Source organism: Haliotis rubra, unplaced genomic scaffold, assembly GCF_003918875.1.
Source record: "Haliotis rubra isolate DU_JTF1 unplaced genomic scaffold, ASM391887v1 Scf264, whole genome shotgun sequence".
Lineage (NCBI taxonomy): Eukaryota > Metazoa > Mollusca > Gastropoda > Lepetellida > Haliotidae > Haliotis > Haliotis rubra.
In genome coordinates this window covers 155,755-177,368 of record NW_025766714.1, presented here as the reverse complement: position 1 = coordinate 177,368, position 21,614 = coordinate 155,755, and the positions used below count along the sequence as shown (strand labels likewise).

Below are 21,614 nucleotides of genomic sequence, written 5' to 3'. Positions count from 1 at the left end.
GCTCCGTGGAATGACCAATGTGGAAACCGCCGCTAGTCTGCTTAAAAAGGTCACTCTGGAACAACGTGATCACGTGACGAGACCGTTACGGCATTGCCATGCAACGTACAAAATTACGCGATGACAGGGAATTGCCTGATCGTACTGCATCTCATAAAAAGGCTGAATAATAACTGTTAGTATTTACACAGAGCAAAATCTAAACCGTCTATATTGACAAAGCTTGTGGTGAGTGAGTGAGTTTAGTTTTACGCCGCACTCAGCAATGTTCCAGCTATATGGCGGCGGTCTGTAAATAATCGAGTCTGGACTAGACAATTCGGTGATTAACAGCATCGACTTACACAATTGGGAACCGATGACATGTGTCAACCAAGTCAGCGAGCCTGACCACCCGATCTCGTTATTCGCCTCTTACGACAAACATGAATTGCTGAAGATAAATTCTAACACGGATCTTGTCCGTGTTGGTCCTGAATAATACAAAGGTGTTAACACAGTATTAGTAAAGACTACATATGATAAACATGTTCTATGTTTTTTGCAGTGTATACAACACACAGTATAAGACATGTAATGTGGCTACCTGTACGTGGCGCGTTAACGTTAAAACCTAATTTGATTTCAGTATCTTGCATAATTTCAAATGATACTTTGAAAGAAACAACCAAACATTTGAAAGAGAAAAACAACCCAGAATTAAGTCGACTTCTGTAGGTCAGCCTTGCCAGCTTTCCATGGTATTCTTCTATCGTTGTAACTGAGGTGAATGGCTTCAAAATTGCTGATTAAACATTACGTATAATGTTTTACCAATGCAATATGGCAAATAGTCAATAAAACAAGAAAAAATTGTGTCCGGGGACACGGATGCCCCCACTGCTGTAGGAAGAGTTCACACATTCAGGGTCCCACTGAAGTACTTGAAAACACTAAAAACAATGTGTTGAGGGGTTAGATAACACAACCTATTATCATATAAAGATCAATAATTGAACAAAATTCACGAACAAGTTCAATAAACATCTATGGATCTATGAGATGCACACCTTTCAAGTCGCAATGAAACACACGTATAAGCTTAATCAATTCTGTTGAGCAGTTTTTGTAGAGAAGTGGATAGACCTAATCCCCTATGTCACTATCATCAAAGAGAAATTCAACAAAATTTATCTAAGTTCAAATGTCTCTAAACATACAAAAAAATATAAAATACCAAAAAAAAAAATATGAGATGCACACCTTTAGAGTCTCTATAAAAGACATATGTAAGCTAAATGAGTTTTGTGCAGTGGTTTTTGAGGAGAAGTAGATAAGGTACACCCCCTGTTGTATGGGACGAACAGGATGAATAGAACCAAATTCAACTAAGTTCAAACATCTGTAGAAGTGACAAAATTAAGAAATTGGATGAACATGGTATGAGATGCACACCTTTCGAGTTCCAATGAAACACACGTAGAAGCTCAATCATTTCCGTTGAGCAGCTTTTGTGGAGAAGTGGATAGACTTCATCCCCTATAACACTATATTCAGAGAGAAATTCAACAAAATTTATGTAAGTTCAAACGGCATTAAAATTGGAAAAATAAATAAAATACAAAATCAAAATATGAGATCCACGCCTTTAGAGTCCCTATAAAGCACATGCGTAATCTAAATGAATTCCATAAAGTAGTTTTTGAGGAGAAGTGGATAACGTTCACCCCCTGTTGGATGGAACGAACACTGGCTGAATAGAACAAAATTCAACTAAGTTCAAACATCTGTAAAAGTGACAAAATTAAGAAATTGCATAAAAAACTATGAAATGCACACCTTTAGAGTCCCTACAAAAGACATGTAGAAGCTTATTCAATTCTGTCGAGCAGTTTTTGTGGAGAAGTGGATAGACTTCATCCCCTATTACACTATCATCATACAGACATTTCATCAAAATGTACCTAAGTTCAAATGTCTCTAAACTTAAAAACAACAACAATAAAAACAATTAAAAAAATATGCACACCATAAGAGTCCCAAGAAAGCCCATGTATAAGTTCATTGAATTCCACAGAGCGGTTATGGTGGAGAAGTGGATAGAATACATTCCCTGTTTCGTACGGACGGACGCCATATATGGCGGGGGCATAAAAAGTGAATCTTGAGTTCCTAACGCATGGTCCAACCCGTATTTCAACGCGTATTAGATGAGGAAGTATATTCTTCTTAAAACGGTCTGCCACTTTCATCACCCGCAATATTATGGCGGGGGGCACCAGAAATGGGCTTACCACACTGTACTCTTGTGGGGAATCGAACCCGGGTCTTTAGCGTGACTAGCGGACGCTTTAACCACTAGGCTACCCTACAGACCCTGCTGATGCTGACACTATAATACTATGTTAATGAAAACATTGCTACTTATTGTGTGGTTCCCTCCCTGCTCGACTCCCGTCAGTATTATTGCTATTTGCGCGATATTGATCTCCGATGCCGACGTGATGTTGTCACAACAGGTTTGTTTATATTGTAAGGATGAAGGGGAAGACAGGGCGCCATGTTTTACTGAAATGTCCATTGTATATGAATGAATGGTCTATTCTAATAATAATAACAAATGTAATGATGAATGTGATAGTTTTAAAAACTATATGATATCTTATCCAGCCCTAACGTATGTTTTACTGCTGCCAAAAGCTGCCATTTCATTCTTTCTGAGCGTAAGTCTGAAGTGTATGCATAAGCGTATGTGTATAATACCAAATTCAGCTATATATGTTTAGTGCTTATATTTATTTATTGTAACATAGATGATGTTATACAATAATATTTTATCTTTGTGTACATTTTACAGAACCTAGTCTCTCATAACTAGGAGTGGCTCAACTTTTATTGCTTTTTGTACTGTATCTATTTCATATTGAGGTGAGATTTTAATATACAATCTGTCTGTCTTGTTCCAGTACTGTGTTGTTGCGATATGCTCCCAACCCATACCCCACTGATATTAAAGGTCTGTGCAATGTGTGCAGTCTAAAAGATACAGTTGACATAACTGAAGTGGTTCCAGGCTCATATGATTATATATGCATGAGTCATGTATCGTTACATAAAAAATAAATGATATTTATGACAAGTGCTATTTCTATCACAAGGTTCCACTTATCTTTCCGAAAATGCAACTAGTGGCGAAACAAGTAGATAATATAAATATTGTTAAACACAGCTGAACTTGACATCCGTCAGTACAGATCTGACCATTTATTTTCCTTCCTGATCGGGATCGGATGGTCAGGCTCACTGAATTGGTTGACACATATCATCGTATCTCAATTGCGTAGATCGATGCTCATGCTGTTGATCACTGGATCGTCTGGTCCATCGCAGCCACATAGACGGAATAATGCTGAGTGCGGCGTAAACCTAAACTCACTCACTCACTCCATCCTGGTGGAACAGAGTGTAATCCACGTCTTCAAACTGCGCCTGTCCATATTACTTTGACGAGTTAACATTATGATCTAGCGTTTCTTATGTGGTTAGGTATATTACTGCCTAGTGTAAGCAATGGTGTTAAGGTTAATGAACTATCTGGACCAGATTCAATTTGCTGTTACCCGCTGTTGTCATATAGCTTGGTTATTACCATGTGCCAGGTTGAATAAACACAAGAGACTATAGAAAACAATATATTATTCTTTCCTTTGGCTGTTTATTATTTCATATCTAAAATGGAACTTCTTTAAAAAAGGACACGAAGGCCGATTAAAAGCGAAAAATCTATTCCAACATGCACAAATAATGAATGCGAATTAACAATTCTGACGATGTCGTCCATTTGTTTGTTAACCACTGGCAAAAGTGTGGAAACGTCGTATGAGGTTCTCAGAAATCTTGAGGATATTTCATCTTCTCTTGAACGCTGTGAACGTTGTGAAAGCACCATGGTGGAACAAGGATTTAGAGTGTGCTTAAGGAAGAAAATATACAGCACTGAGGCTGCACAGAACTTTGGGAAATAGTTTTGATATTTATAAACAGCTATGAAAAGAGTTTAAATCTCTTTTCAGAAGGAATAGACAAGAATGCTTTAATCAACAAAAAATGTTACTGGTTCATTCTAGAAATAATCCCCGATCCTTTTGGAAAGTTCTCAGAAGGGGAAAACCCAACTCATTATCTACAAACATTAGTCAGGAGGTGAGGTGAGGTGAAATTGGGTTTAACGTCGTGCTTGAGAATATTTCGCTCATATGACGACGTGCATGCGTGTGTATGTGTATGTGTATGTGTGGCTGCTTGTACTAGCCTAGACTTAAGCTGGTTTTATAGTGCTAGCTCACTGAGATACCATGCCGCAGTGAAGCATGAATATCCCACTCAGACACATTATACTGACTCCGAGCCGACCAGTCCTTGTTGTACCCATTAATGCCGAGCGCCAGGCAGGAACCAACAAGTACCATATTTTAACGTCTTTTGGTATGACGCGGTCGGGGGATCGAACCCGCGACCTTCCGCTCTCCGGGCGGACGCTCTACCCACTACACCACGGAGGCGGCCATTAGTCAGGATGATTGGTGTGACCACTTTGAGCATCTGCTCTTCATGCAAAATGTTATTCTGGATTATTCGACATTATATTCTGTTGATAATACAGAAGTGGACTCTGACAGTTGTATAAATAGACCCTTTTCAGAGGAGGAAGTCCTCCTGGGGTTAAACAATCTTTAACTCAATAAGTCACCGGGACCAGATGGCCCGCAAAGTGAAGTACTTAAAGCAACTAAAAACTATTTAACACCTCTCCTAACAAGAGTATTCAACTCTTTGTTGAACAGTGGAACATTTCCCAAACAGTGGGGCACTAGCATAATCGGTCCCATTCACAAATCTAGCAGTATCCATGTGACGGATAACTATAGAGGAATATATCTTATTGATTCATTCTGTAAAGTGATTTTTGCTATTCTTAAGAACAGACTTCAACGTTGGTGTGATATAAACTCTGTCCTGTCTGAAACCCAGGCTGGCTTTCGGCCAAATTACTCAACGGTGGACCAAATATTTTGTTTACAAGCGGTGATACAAAAATATTTATCTAAAAAAGGTGGTAGAGTGTATTGTATACATGTATTTGTAGACTTTAAAAAAGCATTTGATAGTGTTGACCATGAAGTATTATTTAAAAGTCTAATTAACATTGGAATCAAAGGGAAATTTCTTAATATAATTGTCTCTATGAATTCAAATTTATCTGCTTGTGTTAGGACAGATCAGATCCTATCCAGGTGTTTTAAGTGTAATATCGGTACCCGTCAGGGTTCTATCTTGAGTCCGCTGCTTTTTTGTAATCTCCATAAATCAGTTATCTCAAATGTTTGATAGTAATGGTGGTAATGGTATCTTTATTACAAATGAATTTCCCAGTGTTGCAGCCCTCCTGTTTGCAGATGATGTGTCATGTTTATCTGACACAGCGGTACAGTTGCAGAGGAAGATAAACGTGCTTGAGCAATTTTGGTGAAACAAAAAATATGTTTTTTTCGTAAAGGTGGTCCTCTTCGCCACTATGAGGAATGTTTTTTTAAGGGTAGGAAAATAGAGGTAGTAAATGTATATAGATGCTTAGGTGTTGTGTTTACACCATGTCTCTCATGGACTAAGGCTCAGTGTTGTCTTTCTGCTCAAGCACAAAAAGCTTGTATGTCATTGTATAACTATAAAAATATATTTGGAGCAATTTCGTGTCTAGTATATTTAAATTTTTTGATGCAGCTATTTGTCCTATCCTTTCTTATGGAGCAGAGATTTGGGACACATCATACTGTAGACAGATAGAAAGTTTGCATATATACTTTTTTGAAAGTTTATGTAAAGGTTTTTGAAAGTTAGTAAATAGACCAGCAATGTTATGGCGCTGGGTGAATGTGGCAGAGTTCCACTGCAATATCAGTACATGTCCAGATGTGTAAAACATTGGTGTAGATTGCTCCAGTTAAAAATACTCACAGATTGCCGTATCACTGTTATCAAATGCTTACGTTATTGGATAAAGCTGGCAGAAATACTTGGGTTACATCTGTTAAACACATTTTGTATCAGTTTGGTTTTGGTATTGTATGGTTATCCAAAGACGTAGGTAATGTAAATTTATTTATCCTCACTTTCAAACAAAGGGTGTTTGACAGTTTATGTCAGGACTGGCATTCCTTAGTATCTAATTCATCAAAATGTAATGTATATAGTAAATTTAAGTCATTGCTGAATGTAGAAAGATACTAAAGCTTAGATATCTCATATTATTACAAGCATGCCATTTCTCAATTTAGGTGTAATAGTTGGGTAGGCACAAAAACATCAGTTATGCTGATAGGATTTGTTCTTATTGACGTAGTAATGGTTTACATTTGGTGGAGGATGAATTCCATGTTCTGTTAATATGTGAGAGATATGAAGATATTAGACAAGAATGCCTTCCTTCGTGTACACTTGTTAACCGCAGTTTTGATAACTTTATTAGGCTTATCTCTTGTAACAACACACTAACTTTATTTCGTCTCGGAAGTTTCCTCCGTCATAGAAAGATAATAAGAAGCAAACCTGATATCACAATCTGTAATTCATTTTATTCACAGTACTAATACTTATGCATGTACAATATGATGTTAACATTGTGCCTGCATTTCTGTATCAATATCTCAATATGTGAGAGATATGGAGATGTTAGACATGTACACTTATTAACCACAGTCTTGATAATTGTATTAGGCTAACTTCTTGTAACAACATAAACACATTAAATTTCCTTGTACGTTTCTTCTGTCATATAAAGAGAGTAAGAAGCAAATCTGATATTAAAATGTTTTATTCATCATATTCACAGTACCAATAGTTAAGCATCTACAATATGATATTACCATTGTGCCTGCATTTGTATTAATATGTTAATATGTGAGAGATATGTAGATATTAGACAAGAATGCCCTCCTTCCTGTACATCTGTTAACCGCAGTTTTGGTAATATTTTATAAGGCTAATTTTGTTTTGCAGCACATTAGTTTGCCTTGTACGTTTCCTCTGTCATATAAAGAAAGTAAGAAGTAAATCTGACATTAAAATGTGTATTTCTTTTTATTCACAGTACTAATACTTAAGCATCTATGATATGATGTTACTATTGTGCCTGCACTTTGTATTAATTTGTTAATATGTGAGAGATATGTAGATATTAGACAAGAATGCCTTCCTTCATGTACACAATTTCTTGCAACAACATAAACACAATAATTTGTCTTGGAAGTCTCCTTTGTCATATAAAGAAAGTAAGAAGCAAATCTGATATCACAATGTTTTATCCATTATATACACAGTATCTAATACATTTAAGCATGTACAACATGATGTACCAATGTGCCTGCATTTGTATTATGGGCCTTTGGCCTAGAATTACAGAAATAAATCTGTCTGTGTGTCTGCCTGTCTGTAAACACCAAAGGTTGGAGCTGTTGAAAGTTTGCTCGACATAAAGGATAACTATTTGAAACAAATCCATCTTTCTTGATGGGGGATTGTGCGTTTATGAAGCTCTTGGCTAGCTGGTAGTGCTACGATATGATCGATAATATAATTTTTATGTAGATAATCATTATTAATTTTCCTATCAACCATATTTCCGATTATTTCGATCATTCTAACCAGCCCTACTTGCTGGTGTATTCAAGTCCAGCCGAGGATAACATACTTTCACTTGTAACAGTGTGCAGGCAATTCTGTTAACACTCGGGTTGGGGGTTCATCTCAGTGTATGCCACTGCATGCATACACAATACAAAAAGATGCAATACAATGCAATACAATACAATACAACAGGCAGCACTGACAAAGTCATTACCGTAAGCCACCGCTTGATAAAGGTTTTAGCATCTACACCGCAACATCGCATATATTGTAATAAAGAAGTTGTATATCCATAGAAGTCTCTCCCTTTGTCATCACACCAGTTCTAAATGCCACTCAAAGAAGTCACCAAATAAAGTTTTGATGACATGGTAAACACTGTGTATAGTTAACAGTAAATGTGAAATTGTCTCCTGGGGCACATACGCCGACGTGACTGCCAGTATTTGCACATTGTGTTTATTCATGGAATTCAAAGGTCTTTTTGACAGATGTAGCGCTTTGTTTCTGCTCGTCTCCTGTCTTGCCACAGAAATGCCCTGCTCAATCTGCTGGCGACGAGGTAACCGTGCTGTTCTGTAGTATTTGTCGGATTGCCTGGACTCCAGGCAAAGTAGGTCATAGGTTGGCCATCGTGGAATACCCATTGTCCTTCATTTACCTCATCTGAACCGTCCAAGAAGTAGCTAAATTTTACAGCAGCTGCAAGGTTAAAGTGCACGTTCAGTATATAGTTGTACCTCCGAAAAGCGAGGAGTAATTATTTTTGACAAATGAATTGTTACAAGCAAAAGCAAAGACAACAAAGAGTTCGGGAGGCTTTGAGTTTGGATTGTCTCAAACGTTAGAATTGGTCTCAGGCAACCGATGCTTGTTTTAACAGACGGTTGACCGTCTCGCTGACCTCGTTAATATTTGTAATCATATAGAAATTGCATAAATACTCAGGATTTCAGTCACTGGATTGTCTGCTCCAGGCTACCGTCGCACAGCTGAAATATTGCTGAGCGCGACGTGTAACAAACAAACGAATCATTAGCATACCTATTGATTGAGTGAGTGAGTTAATATTTATCGTCACATAGGCAATATTTAAGACATACCGTGACGACAACAATCAGTTATCATAGTAAACATCAATAAAGTTAGAAATTAAAGACATGTTGACGATGAACAGCAAAACTATTGGGGTATCACAGAGAAGGTAAAACTAGCATGTAACCATGAAACGATATTATTATAGAGAACAATACAATATGAAAACGGGCTATGGATCACCAGCAACTGAAGTTAGATCACCATACTACATACCTAATGAGATAGCCATTGTAAATAAACTATGGTGTCAATGATACTATACTTGAATGCTTCGGGTTCATTGTACTAATCAGGATCGCAAAGAAACGGTTCCTTGAGGGCAGTTCCACATGTCTCAGTTACTTTCTGTGGATCTGCAGGTCATTCGCTGATTGTATCAAGGATAAGGTTAATGTTTGGAGGGAGTAATAAGGTCGTACGCTGCTGCACCTTTTTCGATGTCTTTGTTTTGCACCGAGTTTCATTTCTATGTTTAAGTTCTTTGGATAGAGCCAGCTTGACTCCTCGTGACAGACACTTAAACACTACTTACTTCCATAGTTCTTTCCAAACGTGTAGGACACTATTGGTCATTGTTTGACCCTCATCTTGTTTCGAGCAGTATACAACAATATCTGCAGGCTGATGAGTCAAGTGACACCCTGATATTGATCAATAATTGGAAAACCTGTTACCGCTTTGCATTGACAGATAACGAGCAGGGTGTTTGCTTTAAGTGAACAGAAAACAATTCTAGGCTTCGATGCTGTTTACATCATTGTTCTTCGAGGGAGTTGTTTTCTCCGGCAGAATGTTCATTCGTTTGTTCAGTGACTAGTAATGTTGCTAAAAGGATGCATATGATAGCGACTGTTATTGATGTTTCGAAGGCACATGCACACACCTGATGACGACCTAATCTGCTTGACGATGTGGTTCTGCTTGTCCTCGTTGTCAATAACAACAAGGTGTTCTCCTCTTGACGTGCAGTCAGCAAGACAGTCGTCGTATTTGATCTTGTCAAGATGAAGCTGGTAGCAGATGTTGATGAGGCGGTTGTGGACGTAGCCAGGTGGACACGAACCTGAGATACCCAAGAATTGTTTCAGCCACTTAGCGACGAGACCAAGTTTACACAAATCAATTATTACACAAAGTTACACTTACATGCCCGTTTTCATGTGCATATTTGAACTTCACAGTTTTATCTATCAACAATTTAGAACGCTGCCTGAAACAATACTATTTACAATAAGATAAATGGGATATATGAATACTACTTACAGTCTGCACCACTGACTAAAAGCGCAAATTTACAAACAGGCAATTATAATGCACACACAACACATACATATGTATTTATACTTTATGGTACAGATCAATCTCTTTCAAATAATGAATTATGAGATGACAGCTCACACGGGCAAACAGATCTTTCAGGTTTACTGCCTGAAGGAAAGCCAATGAATCTGAACAGATTATGATTTTTAATGGCTTTGTTGTTTGATTTAAGTGAAAGCTTTAAAGATAGCATTGGCCTCAGTAGTGAAGATTGAACTATTGTCTGGAATTCGTGAGGAGACAGTCTTGGTGACAGTGGCTCTGGCACCAGCCTTGGATCCATCTGTAGAATGGATCTCTCGGTGCTATATTTTGAGCGTAATTGGTCGTTTTCTTGGACTAAATTTATGATAAATACAGTTAAATCTTTAAAAACCTGTCGACGAACAGTAAAAACGACAAGAATACCACAGAAACAAGAATTACAACTAGCATCTATCTATAAAATTTGATATCACTCGGGACAATGAAATATATAAAACGGGCTGAGTACTAACGGTGCTTAACAATTGCTACCTGCAAGGGCCTTAGCTGGATTTACACCATCCCTTCAATCGCTGGCGATGTTACTGAGTTTTAGCCATTAGTTAAAACCACGAATATACAACGATTAAAAGTTTGGGGGAGCTAAATTGATCTTGAAAGTTTTGGTACTTAATTATTAATTACTAATTTAACAATGCTCTAACTCAAACACCCCCACCCCCCACCCCACCCCGAGGAGACAATCTTGGTTGCTAATTTCATCCACCGATTATAAAATACCATTTATCTATGTACAGCCTTCTCAATCCAAATGTATGTAATAATTTAATTACTTTCTAAGAGAACAAGTATTAAAATTGAACTTATGTTAACAAGATCCTTGGAGGATGAAACTTTGAAATAGTTATCCCTTGTGATGGAAAAGTCTATACAGTCAAGCAGCACATGCCTGACCGTGATTCTTTCATCACAAGGGATCCAGAAAGGAGGATCGTCACCTTTTATTGAGTGAGTGAGTTTAGTTTTACGCCGTTTTATTCCAGCTATATGGCGGCGGTCTGTAAATAATCGAGTCTGGACCAGACAATCCAGTGATCAACATCATGAACATCGATCTGCGCAATTGGGAACCGATGACATGTGTCAACCAAGTCAGCGAGCCTGACCACCCGATCCCGTTAGTCGCCTCTTATGACAAGCATAGTCGCCTTTTAGGGCAAGCATGGGTTGCTGAAGACCTATTCTATCCCGGGTCTTCACGGGTCTCTTCACCTTTTAACAGGTATTCGTTAGTATATCGCGTAAAGTCTGGGACTGACTTCAAATCTGGACTCACTACCCAAGTAGGTGTAACCAATTTTTTGTTTAATTTATGTAATTCCTTGATAACAACCTGGGTGTCCCACTTCTTTTGCATCAGATCACGGATAAAAGATCTGATGATAGCTATATGATCAGAGTATGGTATCAGTAGTGGTATCACAGATTTATTGAGGGCTGCCTTAGCAGCATAATTGGCTATTGTGTTACCTGAAATGGAAACGTAGATGGGTAACCAACAGAGAACTGCCAGTAGCAAGATAATATAATTCAATAATTTCAATTAATATTGGATGTTTACATGATAAAGGCACGAAAGAGAGAGAGAGCGAAAAGATGACATACTGTATATATTTAGGGTGTTTATTAATGTATTTTTAGGCTGTTAATATGACGTTTGCTTCAGCTGAGAAATTTGAGCTGGCATTTGGTAATCGAGAATATATTCAGATCAATTTTAGCTGCGGAGAAAAGGCCTGCCACATAGATCTTACCATTAACAATGCTGTTATGGGTGATTTGAATCTTATGATGCTTCAAAAGGCATTTCAGTTACCCAATGGCCTGCCAGCTTAATATAATGTACGTTGAACGCCTTATTAATGTGAAATGCCGCATAGTCATATTCAGCTCGACAGCCTGCAACATGCCCTGCTGTTGACATTATGGGTATCAGTCCAGAGAACTGGGATTAATGGCATGCATTTTACCATCACCAAATCCATTACTCGTCTCCATCAACCAGGTTGCTTGGGAGCTCTAATCGTACACAGAATCAACAGTAGTTCGAATAAAAAGTGTCACTTGTGAATTCCCGACTACATATAGGTTTCACAAACCTAGAATCATAAATGTGGTCAAAGTCGGGATTTGAACTCCCGGTCATGGAAACCGCCTCCGTGGTGTAGTGGTTAGAGAATCCGCCCGCAGAGCGGAAGGTCGTTGGTTCGATCCCCGACCGCGTCATACCAAAAGACGTTAAAATATGGTACTTGTTGGTCCCTGCCTGGCGCTCGGCATTAATGGGTACAACAAGGACTGGTCGGCTCGGAGTCAGTATAATGTGTCTGAGTGGGATATTCATGCTTCACTGCGGCATGGTATCTCAGTGGGCTAGCACTATAAAACCAGCTTAAGTCTGGGCTAGTACAAGCAGCCGCACATACACATACACACGCATGCACGTCGTCATATGAGCGAAATATTCTCAAAGCACGACGTTAAACCCAATTTCACCTCACCCGGTCATGGAAATACAGCCCACCTGAGGAACGCAAATTTCCTTGGCGATTTGTTGGCAGGTGTCTCAGAATATTTCGCTGTGGTATATGCCCTATGATCACTCGCACATCAGGGTTCCCTGGTTTTATAGGTCCAGTAGTGAGTGAGTTAATATTTAGCGTCACATCGGCAATATCTCAGACATGACGAAAACACTTTCTAAATTAGATATGAATACATTTTGAAGATTAAACATGTTGACGATGGACAGTAAAACTACTAGAGTTTCATAGATATCATGAGAACATATCACTGTAGAGAACAATACAATATAAAACGGGCTAATGGTCACCAGCAACTGAAGGAAGATCATCACACTAGGGCCCATGGGGACTTACAGTACTTTTGCTACCTGCATGACCCCAGCTGGATTATATGTCCTGTATGACAGGTGGCCAGACAACGCTTTAGTTGATGGTTCCCTTGGGAAGTATCCTCCTCACAAAACATTAAGCAACAAGTATTTAGCAACATGAAGTTAGAAACGGATTCGGGATTGGGGATTGGGGATTCGAATCCCGAATCTGAATATTTTGTTCACATTCAGGATTCGAATCCCGAATCAGAATTTTTTTCAGATTCGGGATTCGAATCCCAAATGTGAAAAAAAAAATCAGATTCGGGATTCGAATAACGAATGTGAGAAAAATATTCAGATTCGGGATTCGAATCCCCAATCCCGAATCCCGAATCCGTTTCTAACTTCATGTTCCCCAAGTATTTTCAGTGTAATATCTTTATCAATCTCGATAGCGATTTTTGCCGACATGTTACTGAAAGGTACATATTCAAATAATATATAACCTTTAGTGACTGATTTATGTGATAACTGTGACAACATCACCCGAACACAACCACCCTCAGAGACAACATGCAAAATGTGTGGTATGAATGTGCTCCACTGTTCACAAATGCACCCCGATTGGTGTAAACCTACCTGTAATCCATGGATGATAATGCCTCTGGTACAACAAGCTGGTCTTGATCCCAGAAGCTTGGGATATTACTCGCATTTGTTCACCCCAGACTCTGGATGACCTTGTGAGTCATTCCACACTCATTTGCCAATACGTTACTGAACACTGCTTCACTGTCCAAAACTGACTTGAACCTTACTGTTAACATTTTGCTCCATCAATGCAGCACATTTCGCACGACTGTTTCACGGGCACATGCTTTTGATGATTTGTAAGTCTATTATTGCTCAATACCATTTCATTTCATTTTGTTAATCGTGTGTACATATGTTTCACCTTTCTATTGCATCATTCCGTGATTTGCAATTTAAATAAATGACAATGTAATGAAACTAACAATGTGTGTTGTTTAACTTTTTGTGAGGAGTATATGTCAAAAGTCGTTATTAACAAAAGGCACTTGAAGGCAGAGCCTTGCATGACCATCTGTGTCCCTGCTTTTGTTAAAGATCACATATACTCTAGGGGGGTACAAATAATAAATCACTAACTGACATCGCTATAAATGAAACCCCGTCATTAAAACTACTCACTTCGATCTTTAATCAACTTAAATAAATCGACCTCTTTGACAACAGTGCACAATTCTCACCCGCGAACGAAATTTCAACCAATCAGAGCGGGGCGTCTCTGTGACGTCATATGAGGAATAGCTATGAGGGCCGATGCAGAATTCATCTACATTTCAGGGGGTAAATTATCTTGTTTACAGGTTTGTATAAACCTGAAATCGTGACAACTGTTGTGGACAATGAAAGCTATATGTTCTCACAATCTACTGTCATATAATTGTGTCTCCTGCTTTGCCTAGTTTCCGAGTAACAACTTGTTTTCATAGACGATTCTGTCAAAATCGCTTGGTGTCGTTAGGCCTTATTTGTATAATGACTGATCCAAATTGATCCCATTTCTGTGTTTTTTTACCTCGATATTTAATCATGTCATGTAAAACTATGACGTCTATTACGTATGATATTAAAAATTGACATTTGATTTATTTGAATCCGTAAATTAATAACCCTATTTTGCCATTGCTAGAAAAGAATCTGAAATTTTATTTAGGTAAATAGGTACATACAGTTTTACCACACAGCAAATGCTTATATGTATTTCTTATGCAACAATGAAGTTCTGTTTGTATTCTCAAAACAGTGTCGGCCCATAAGTTTTCAATACAGCAATTAATACCCCCTCGTTGTATCCCGTGTTAGGTGGTATAAACCTACACATGTTATTTGTCATCATTCACTTGATGGTCAGTTAATGAATTTATAACAGGTATAATTAGTGGTAACACCACTTAGATTACCCGACAAAGGTTCCCATTTGGCATTTCTTGTGTCTGGAGTAAATATTCAACATTATAAACATCGATCAAAGGATTAACCGATAACACGCTGATTGATTAATTACTTTTATCTTACACAGCGGATTTGTCAAAAGGTAGTGTTTATGTATGTAGATTTACTGAATACACTCTGACGTGTCTGTGTCTGCGTAAAAACAACGTCCTTCCTTCAAAGGATTAACCGCCAATACAGTGATTGATTGCTCATTATTGACTTACTAAATTACCGTTTTTAAAGAATGGCGGACATTATGCAATCAGTTGCCAGGTGTGCTATCTTGGGTGACCAACGAGACTATACACCAATGTGACATACCTGAAACGATATATCACTTTTTCGTATTCTAGACTGTTAAAAGACACATTACTTGGAACAGCTGCAGATGAATGGCATATCACTCGTTTTTGTGGATATTGATGGATACATTCCTCGAACAAGGTAATAGCCTGACATTGTTCCTATAAATTTAATCTGTTTTAATTTTAATATTTGCATTTTGTTTTTATTCATTTGTCGTAGCATTCAACAGAATCGTTGTTTTTGCCGTGAAGTGTAATGAGACATACACAAGGTCGTTATGCGAATTATGATTCACATTGGCAAACTATAAAATGTCTAGATATTACAGTCCTGTTATAAATGCACTATAAGTATCAGCAGATCGTCTGCTTTTTATTTAGTTTCAAAATGCATACAAGTATGATTATAAGACCAAATATAAAGACGTACATTGACTAGTATCTACAAACTGGTGCGTGCACGTTAACCACGTGAATGTAGCAAGAAATTTGTCGCGCAGTATTGTCACTTCGACCCCCAACCTCGCTTCTGTGGAAGAAATCGTTATGTTATAAGTTGTGTCATGCAAAATGCTATGGTTATGATTCAAATACATATTAAACTACGAGTAGAAAGTAGTTTTGATTTTCTAACTTGATGAAAACAAACCATAATCTCATTAATTCTAACTGACTTTAGCCCGTGACTTCACGATTTTCAAAAATGGCGGCGCCCTATCGCGAACATCCGCCAGTCTGAGTATAAATGCTATTTAGGTTTGCTTTCACCGAGTTACAAAATCAAAACTACTTTCTACTTGTAGTAAAATATGCATTTGATTGATGGCCAATGGGATTTTGCATGACATAGCGTATAACATAACAATTTCTCCCGCGGTTCCAAGCGAGGTGAGTGTCAATATAATACTACATGTACTTACAGTATTATTGTTACTTCGACCACAACCTCGCTTCTGAGGCAGAAATCGTTATGTTACAAGTTGTGTCATGGAAAATCTTTATGGTCATCAATCATATACATATTTTACTACGACTAGTAAGCAGTTTTGATTCTTTAACTTCCGTGAAGCGATCTGAACACAAGTAAGATATCGTTTCAGGCTTCCACAACGCTCGCTTCGCACTCACAAACATAACCCATTTTGCACGAACTGCGGGGTCCTGTGGAAATCTGTGCATGGCGACACCATCGCCCGACCTCTAGGAGCAATTGACGACAATGCAACGATTTGGCATGTCTTCGTTGAAGTCGAGAAATCATCACAATGACGAGCTTGCTACACACTTTCTATACAACTAACTGAAAATCCTTCCTCATATGACGTCACTGCAGTGCTCTGGCGACAGAGTTACGTAACCTGTCTGTGGTTTCGTTGGCGGGCGAGAGTGAAGCAGGCGACTTTTTGGCAACTTTTAATCGCTCGGTAGTAATTAACCACAAGTTTTTAAAGAATTAATTTGGTGTTCCGCATAAGACTGACCAGAAATCTTTCATATGTAATAGTTAAAAGAGTACAAAAAAACAAAGTTTATTTGTTCTTTAAGAAACTGATGTAATAACACTGATGATACTAGGTGTTCGCGAAAGGCTGTGCAGGTACAGTAGCATTCTTCATTTACATCAACCTGTGTACATTTGCTATACCACTTATCTTTGAAACTTACCTCGTGATTTACAGGTCCAGCTGTTTACTACTGCAAGTTGACCTTGGAACATATCTTGATCAGGTCACACACTTTCCGTACATAAATGGCAATGAGTGAGTGAGTTTAGTTTTACCCCGCTTTTAGCAATATTCCAGTAATATCACCACGGGGCCCTAGTGTCACTTACCTCTTTATATACCATGCCCATAATGCAAGGTTTGATACTTACAACGTAGTGGTTTACATGAACTTCCATAAGGAATTACTGCCATGTATTAGTTTGAGAAATTGGTTTTACGCCGCTTTTAGCAATATTCCAGCAACAACACCAGGTAGAGAATCAGACATTGTACGCCGCTTTTCGGCGTGACAATATTCGACCAGCACTCCACCGTCCTGGCACGATAAGTGTTTCCGATTAAATATATAAGTCGAGATATTGAAATATCTGCTGAAATCATGTTGCATGGAATCGAACCCGTCAAATAGTGATGTTCCTAGATATGCGTTAAAATGGGCTTTCAGCTTTTGTCGTGATCAACATATTGATAAACAGATTCTGTGTCGTGTAATTCTTCACTATGCTATAATAATTGATACCCGGAATTCTAAACATTACGGCCTCCGGACAACCTTGACAGTCAGAACTTCCATCCTGCCATCCTGAATAATCTTTTGACGTGCACATCCTCGATGTCAAAATCACACTCAGCAATATGCCAGCTTTATGGCGGCAGTCTGTAAATAATCGAGTCTCGACCAGATAATCCAGTGATCAACATTATGATCATCGATCTACGCAGTTGGGATATAATGACATGTGTCAATCCCATCCCGTTAGTCGCCAACTATAGCAAGCATGGTTTGCTGAAAACCAATTCTAACCAGGATCTTCACGGGTATCTCGGAGTGAGTGAGTGCATGAGTGAGTGGGTGAATCAGGTTTTACGCTGTTCATAGGAATATTCCATGAAATAGAACAGCTGCGGACACCAGGTGTCTGCTACTTCGAAGCTACCCAAAACCCCTTATAACCTATAATAACATTTAATGCTTCTTTCCCAACAAAATCATGAATAAATGATCCACGTTTGATGAATAATATCTGGGGCGTTTGGGTAGCCTTGTGGTTACAGCGTTCGCTTCTGACGCCGAAGACCTGGGTCGATTCCCCGTATGGATACAATGTGCGAAACTAATTTCTGGTGTCCTCTGTCGTGATATTGCTAAACGTGGCGTAAAACTCATTCATTCATGAATAATATCAAGTCTCACCTGTTGTTAAGCTGTAGTACACAGTTCCTGTCTCTTGCTCTCCGTCTTCAGGCGACATGAACAACACGTCATGGAATTGGCACCGTCGGTGTTGCCGTCTATAAAAGACTGACACGCAAGCTTCGTTCTGGAGACACAGAAGTACACACTCTGTATGACTGGGGATATTTGAAACTTCAAACATGAAAGGTATTGACACAATGCAATGGTCAAAATCGTTCCATTTAACACCAAATCCGGTGTTAATCAAAGCAGGTACATAATTCACCAGACAAAGGAAAAGTAGCTTCAGAATCATTGCGTTCCTCTTATCTGGATGCCAATTAACGTGTGGTGATTGGTAGAGGCGTTGAATTGTGTTGGACAGAGTGCGGCAGGTTAACCACAATCAATGGATCTTTTGTTGATCTGTTACCATGGGTTCTGTGACAAGTTGTGAAAGTTTCGATGTGGGGTTGCTCCGATTCAAGTTGAAACTGGCCGCTATAAAAATATTGTATCAGAAAAAAGAAAATATTTTAATTGTTTTAATAATGTTGAAGATGAATTACATGTTATTGCTTCAATGTGTAATATATGATGATCTGAGAGGGGCCCGTTTTAAAAAGTGCACTTCTTTGTGTGCAGATAAATCTGATATTGCTAAAATGTGTTTCATTTTTAGCGATTCCTTTACGTTTTACTTCAGCCAAAAACTGCTTTCTTATTCTAAAACGTAGAAAAGAATTATTTTATGGTTAAACTTCTATTTATGTTCCTCATAATTCTGATTTATAAATGATTTGTATGTGCCAATGTATGTATATTTTACCTTGGTACAGACGTGAGACGTTAATAAACTATTGTCCGTCTGTCTTTCTGCCTGTGACAGTGAAATGTGTGGGGTTGTACCTTTTGGATAGAAACATGTACATGAGCGAGTGTGTGAACGTTGTCAGTGTTCGCCTATACCTGTATAGAGCAGTGTTTTACCGGTTGAATTAGTCACAGATCGGTAATTTGTGTGACAGTGAATCCCAGGGATGGGCTGTAAACATAAATATGCTTGATCTGATATTCTAAGGTATTAGAAAATATTCAGTTTGTTATAACTTTACGATATTCATATCTTGTATTTGTAATACATTTGTACGTTAAATCTGTAATATATCGCACCACAGTCTATAATATGTCAAATATGTGAATGTAATTTTCATGCACCACGGCGAGTGGTTAGAATGAAATAAAGATTTACTGACTGGTTAACAATGTTTGCTTGAGTGTATTCCCTGAGTGGCCACACTCTAGATTACACAATCGTTAATTGTGGTGTCCAGTCCGGGACAGTCCCCGGAGCACGGTGGCCGCTCCGGGATTTGGAACTTGAAGGAAGGATAACAATATATGGATGAACAACTTCTTTATTACAGTGAAAGCGACGTTTCGGTGTAGGTTCTGACACTGTTATCAAGCAAGTGATCATCACAGTTGTTCATCCAGTTGTTTTCCTTCCTTACTGCCCCAACTTCTAAATGCCTCTCAGAGAAGTTAGGAACTTGATATACATCAATCTCATTAGCGTGTTACTTCTCATGTAACACATGTTTTGACTACAGGTTTACCTCTTTCATATGGGTATGCTGGGCATTATTTGATGCTTTAATGCTACTTCTCAGGGACCCGTGAAGGTCCGGGTTAGAATATTGATCTTCAGTAACCCATGCTTGTCGTAAGAGGCGAAACGTCGGGTATTTGACTTAGTTGACACATGACTGGCAGAGATGCTCATGCGTATACTGGATTAGACATTGTTTATATGTCACTCACTTCTCAATTATGTTTCATCATCACACAAACATGTACATTTTAATATGTAAGAGGAGATAATTATTCGTCCACTTTCTTATTAGAAGGTAAATTAATCAATCACATTTTGAAAAAACTTACAATACTGCTGACAATCGGGTTGATATGTTTGTAAATAGATGCTATTTTAAATCTGGGGGACAGTTGGCCTGGCTCTTTAACCAACCTACATCTATTCTTCATTTATTCATAAAAACATGCCCTGTAGTCAAGACATCCTATCTTCGGAAAAAAGAATTGCGGAATTAATTAATTCAACAAAACAGGAACTGCAAGACTCGATTGATGGGGTCAGAAGTGATTTTGAAGAGATGAAAAGCAAAGTAAGTGAAATTGAATTTGACGTTGCAAATAATGATGCAGAGATAAACAAAGCTCCGAGAGGAGCTCACCCACGAACGTGAGAAACGCGCGCTACTCGAACGCCAATATGTATTGAAAGATATACATGATAGACGACAAAACCAGCTTTTCTACGGCATCCCTGAATCCCCTCAGGAAAACACCGAGAAGACCCTGCGCGAGTTTCTGGTGGACAAACTTAAATTCTCAGAGCAGAGAGCTTTCGAAATCTTCTTTAAAATCGTCCACAGACTCCCCGTTTCGGAGTACCAGAAGAACAATAACCCTAACGCCGTGCGGAGCATCATTGTCTCCTTTGTGTATATGCCCGACCGAGAGGCGGTCTACGATGCTAGAAACTTTTCAAGAAATCGAGGGATAAGTATACAGACAGACCTCCAACCCCTCTTGAAAAAGAAACGCGCCATCCTGAGTCGACAAGCGGCTTCCCTGCGCCAAGACACTGGTGTCTGGACACGGGTCAAAGTGGTGTCCACTGAAGTGGTCCTCGAGACGCGAGACCCCAAGAAACCTGGATCCCCCTCGGTCAGATATGAAAATCAGTAGTCAGCGTCTCAAATATCTTTGTTTACATTTTTGATTATGCTACTTGTTCTTTACTTTCAGAGGAACTATATTTATACATTAAAAAAACCCTCATTATACTTGTTTTCAATACAGTGAGTGCAACTACAATATTGCTCCCTTGATATGTTCATGTCTGTTTTAAATTTATTTATCTCAATTAAACGCCTTTACTCATCATTTTCCGAAAATACAGGTGTATAGTGTCAATATGTTGCACTCCATGCCCTATGTGCTATATATAGCACCAGTGTCGTTTTGAGCACAACAGGTCACAAGGTACGCCGCGCCAGCGCGAGCACGTGAATCTTGCTTAATGTACATTATTACCACGCACGTGTGCGACTCTCATAGTTTGGATTATTCTTGTGTTTTGCCATGGATTCACAAACCGTAAGTAATTCAACTTTTGAGCCTTTTTTACACAAACATATTCACACATTATGTGTAATATGTTTTGGAGGATGATATCATTAATATCACGAGCTACGGTATGTATGTGTGATATGTAATATAATATGCTAACCTGTTTAGGTGTTATGACGGATATGATAGATATCATGAGCCACAAATTAACTGGTCATAATGTTTGTTCACGCATAGGGAAGCGAAGTCTTCGACCTTTCTGA

At 38.5% G+C, this 21,614-nt stretch overlaps 1 protein-coding gene across 1 annotated transcript; it reads right to left on the bottom strand.

Moving 5' to 3' along the window:
• Positions 1–8,134: 8,134 nt before the first annotated feature.
• On the bottom strand, positions 8,135–18,271 carry LOC124280275 (perlucin-like). Its single transcript, XM_046716171.1, has 3 exons — positions 18,214–18,271; positions 9,644–9,823; positions 8,135–8,364 (listed from the first exon to the last, which is right to left on the bottom strand). The coding sequence occupies exons 1-3, from the start codon at positions 18,269–18,271 to the stop codon at positions 8,135–8,137; spliced, it is 468 nt and encodes a 155-aa protein (XP_046572127.1).
• Between the last annotated feature and the right edge of the window lie 3,343 nt (positions 18,272–21,614).

What these genes read in the sequence shown, in the direction of transcription:
- LOC124280275 (XM_046716171.1), bottom strand. Translation starts at nt 18,271, where the DNA reads ATGTCGCCTGAAGACGGAGAGCAAGAGACAGGAACTGTGTACTACAGC. An exon ending in GTACTACAGCTTAACAACAG is followed by an intron (nt 9,824 to 18,213) that starts GTGAGACTTGAT and finishes TGGGTATCTCAG; the next exon opens with GTTCGTGTCCACCTGGCTAC. An exon ending in GCAGATTAGGTCGTCATCAG is followed by an intron (nt 8,365 to 9,643) that starts GTGTGTGCATGT and finishes TTAACCTTGCAG; the next exon opens with CTGCTGTAAAATTTAGCTAC.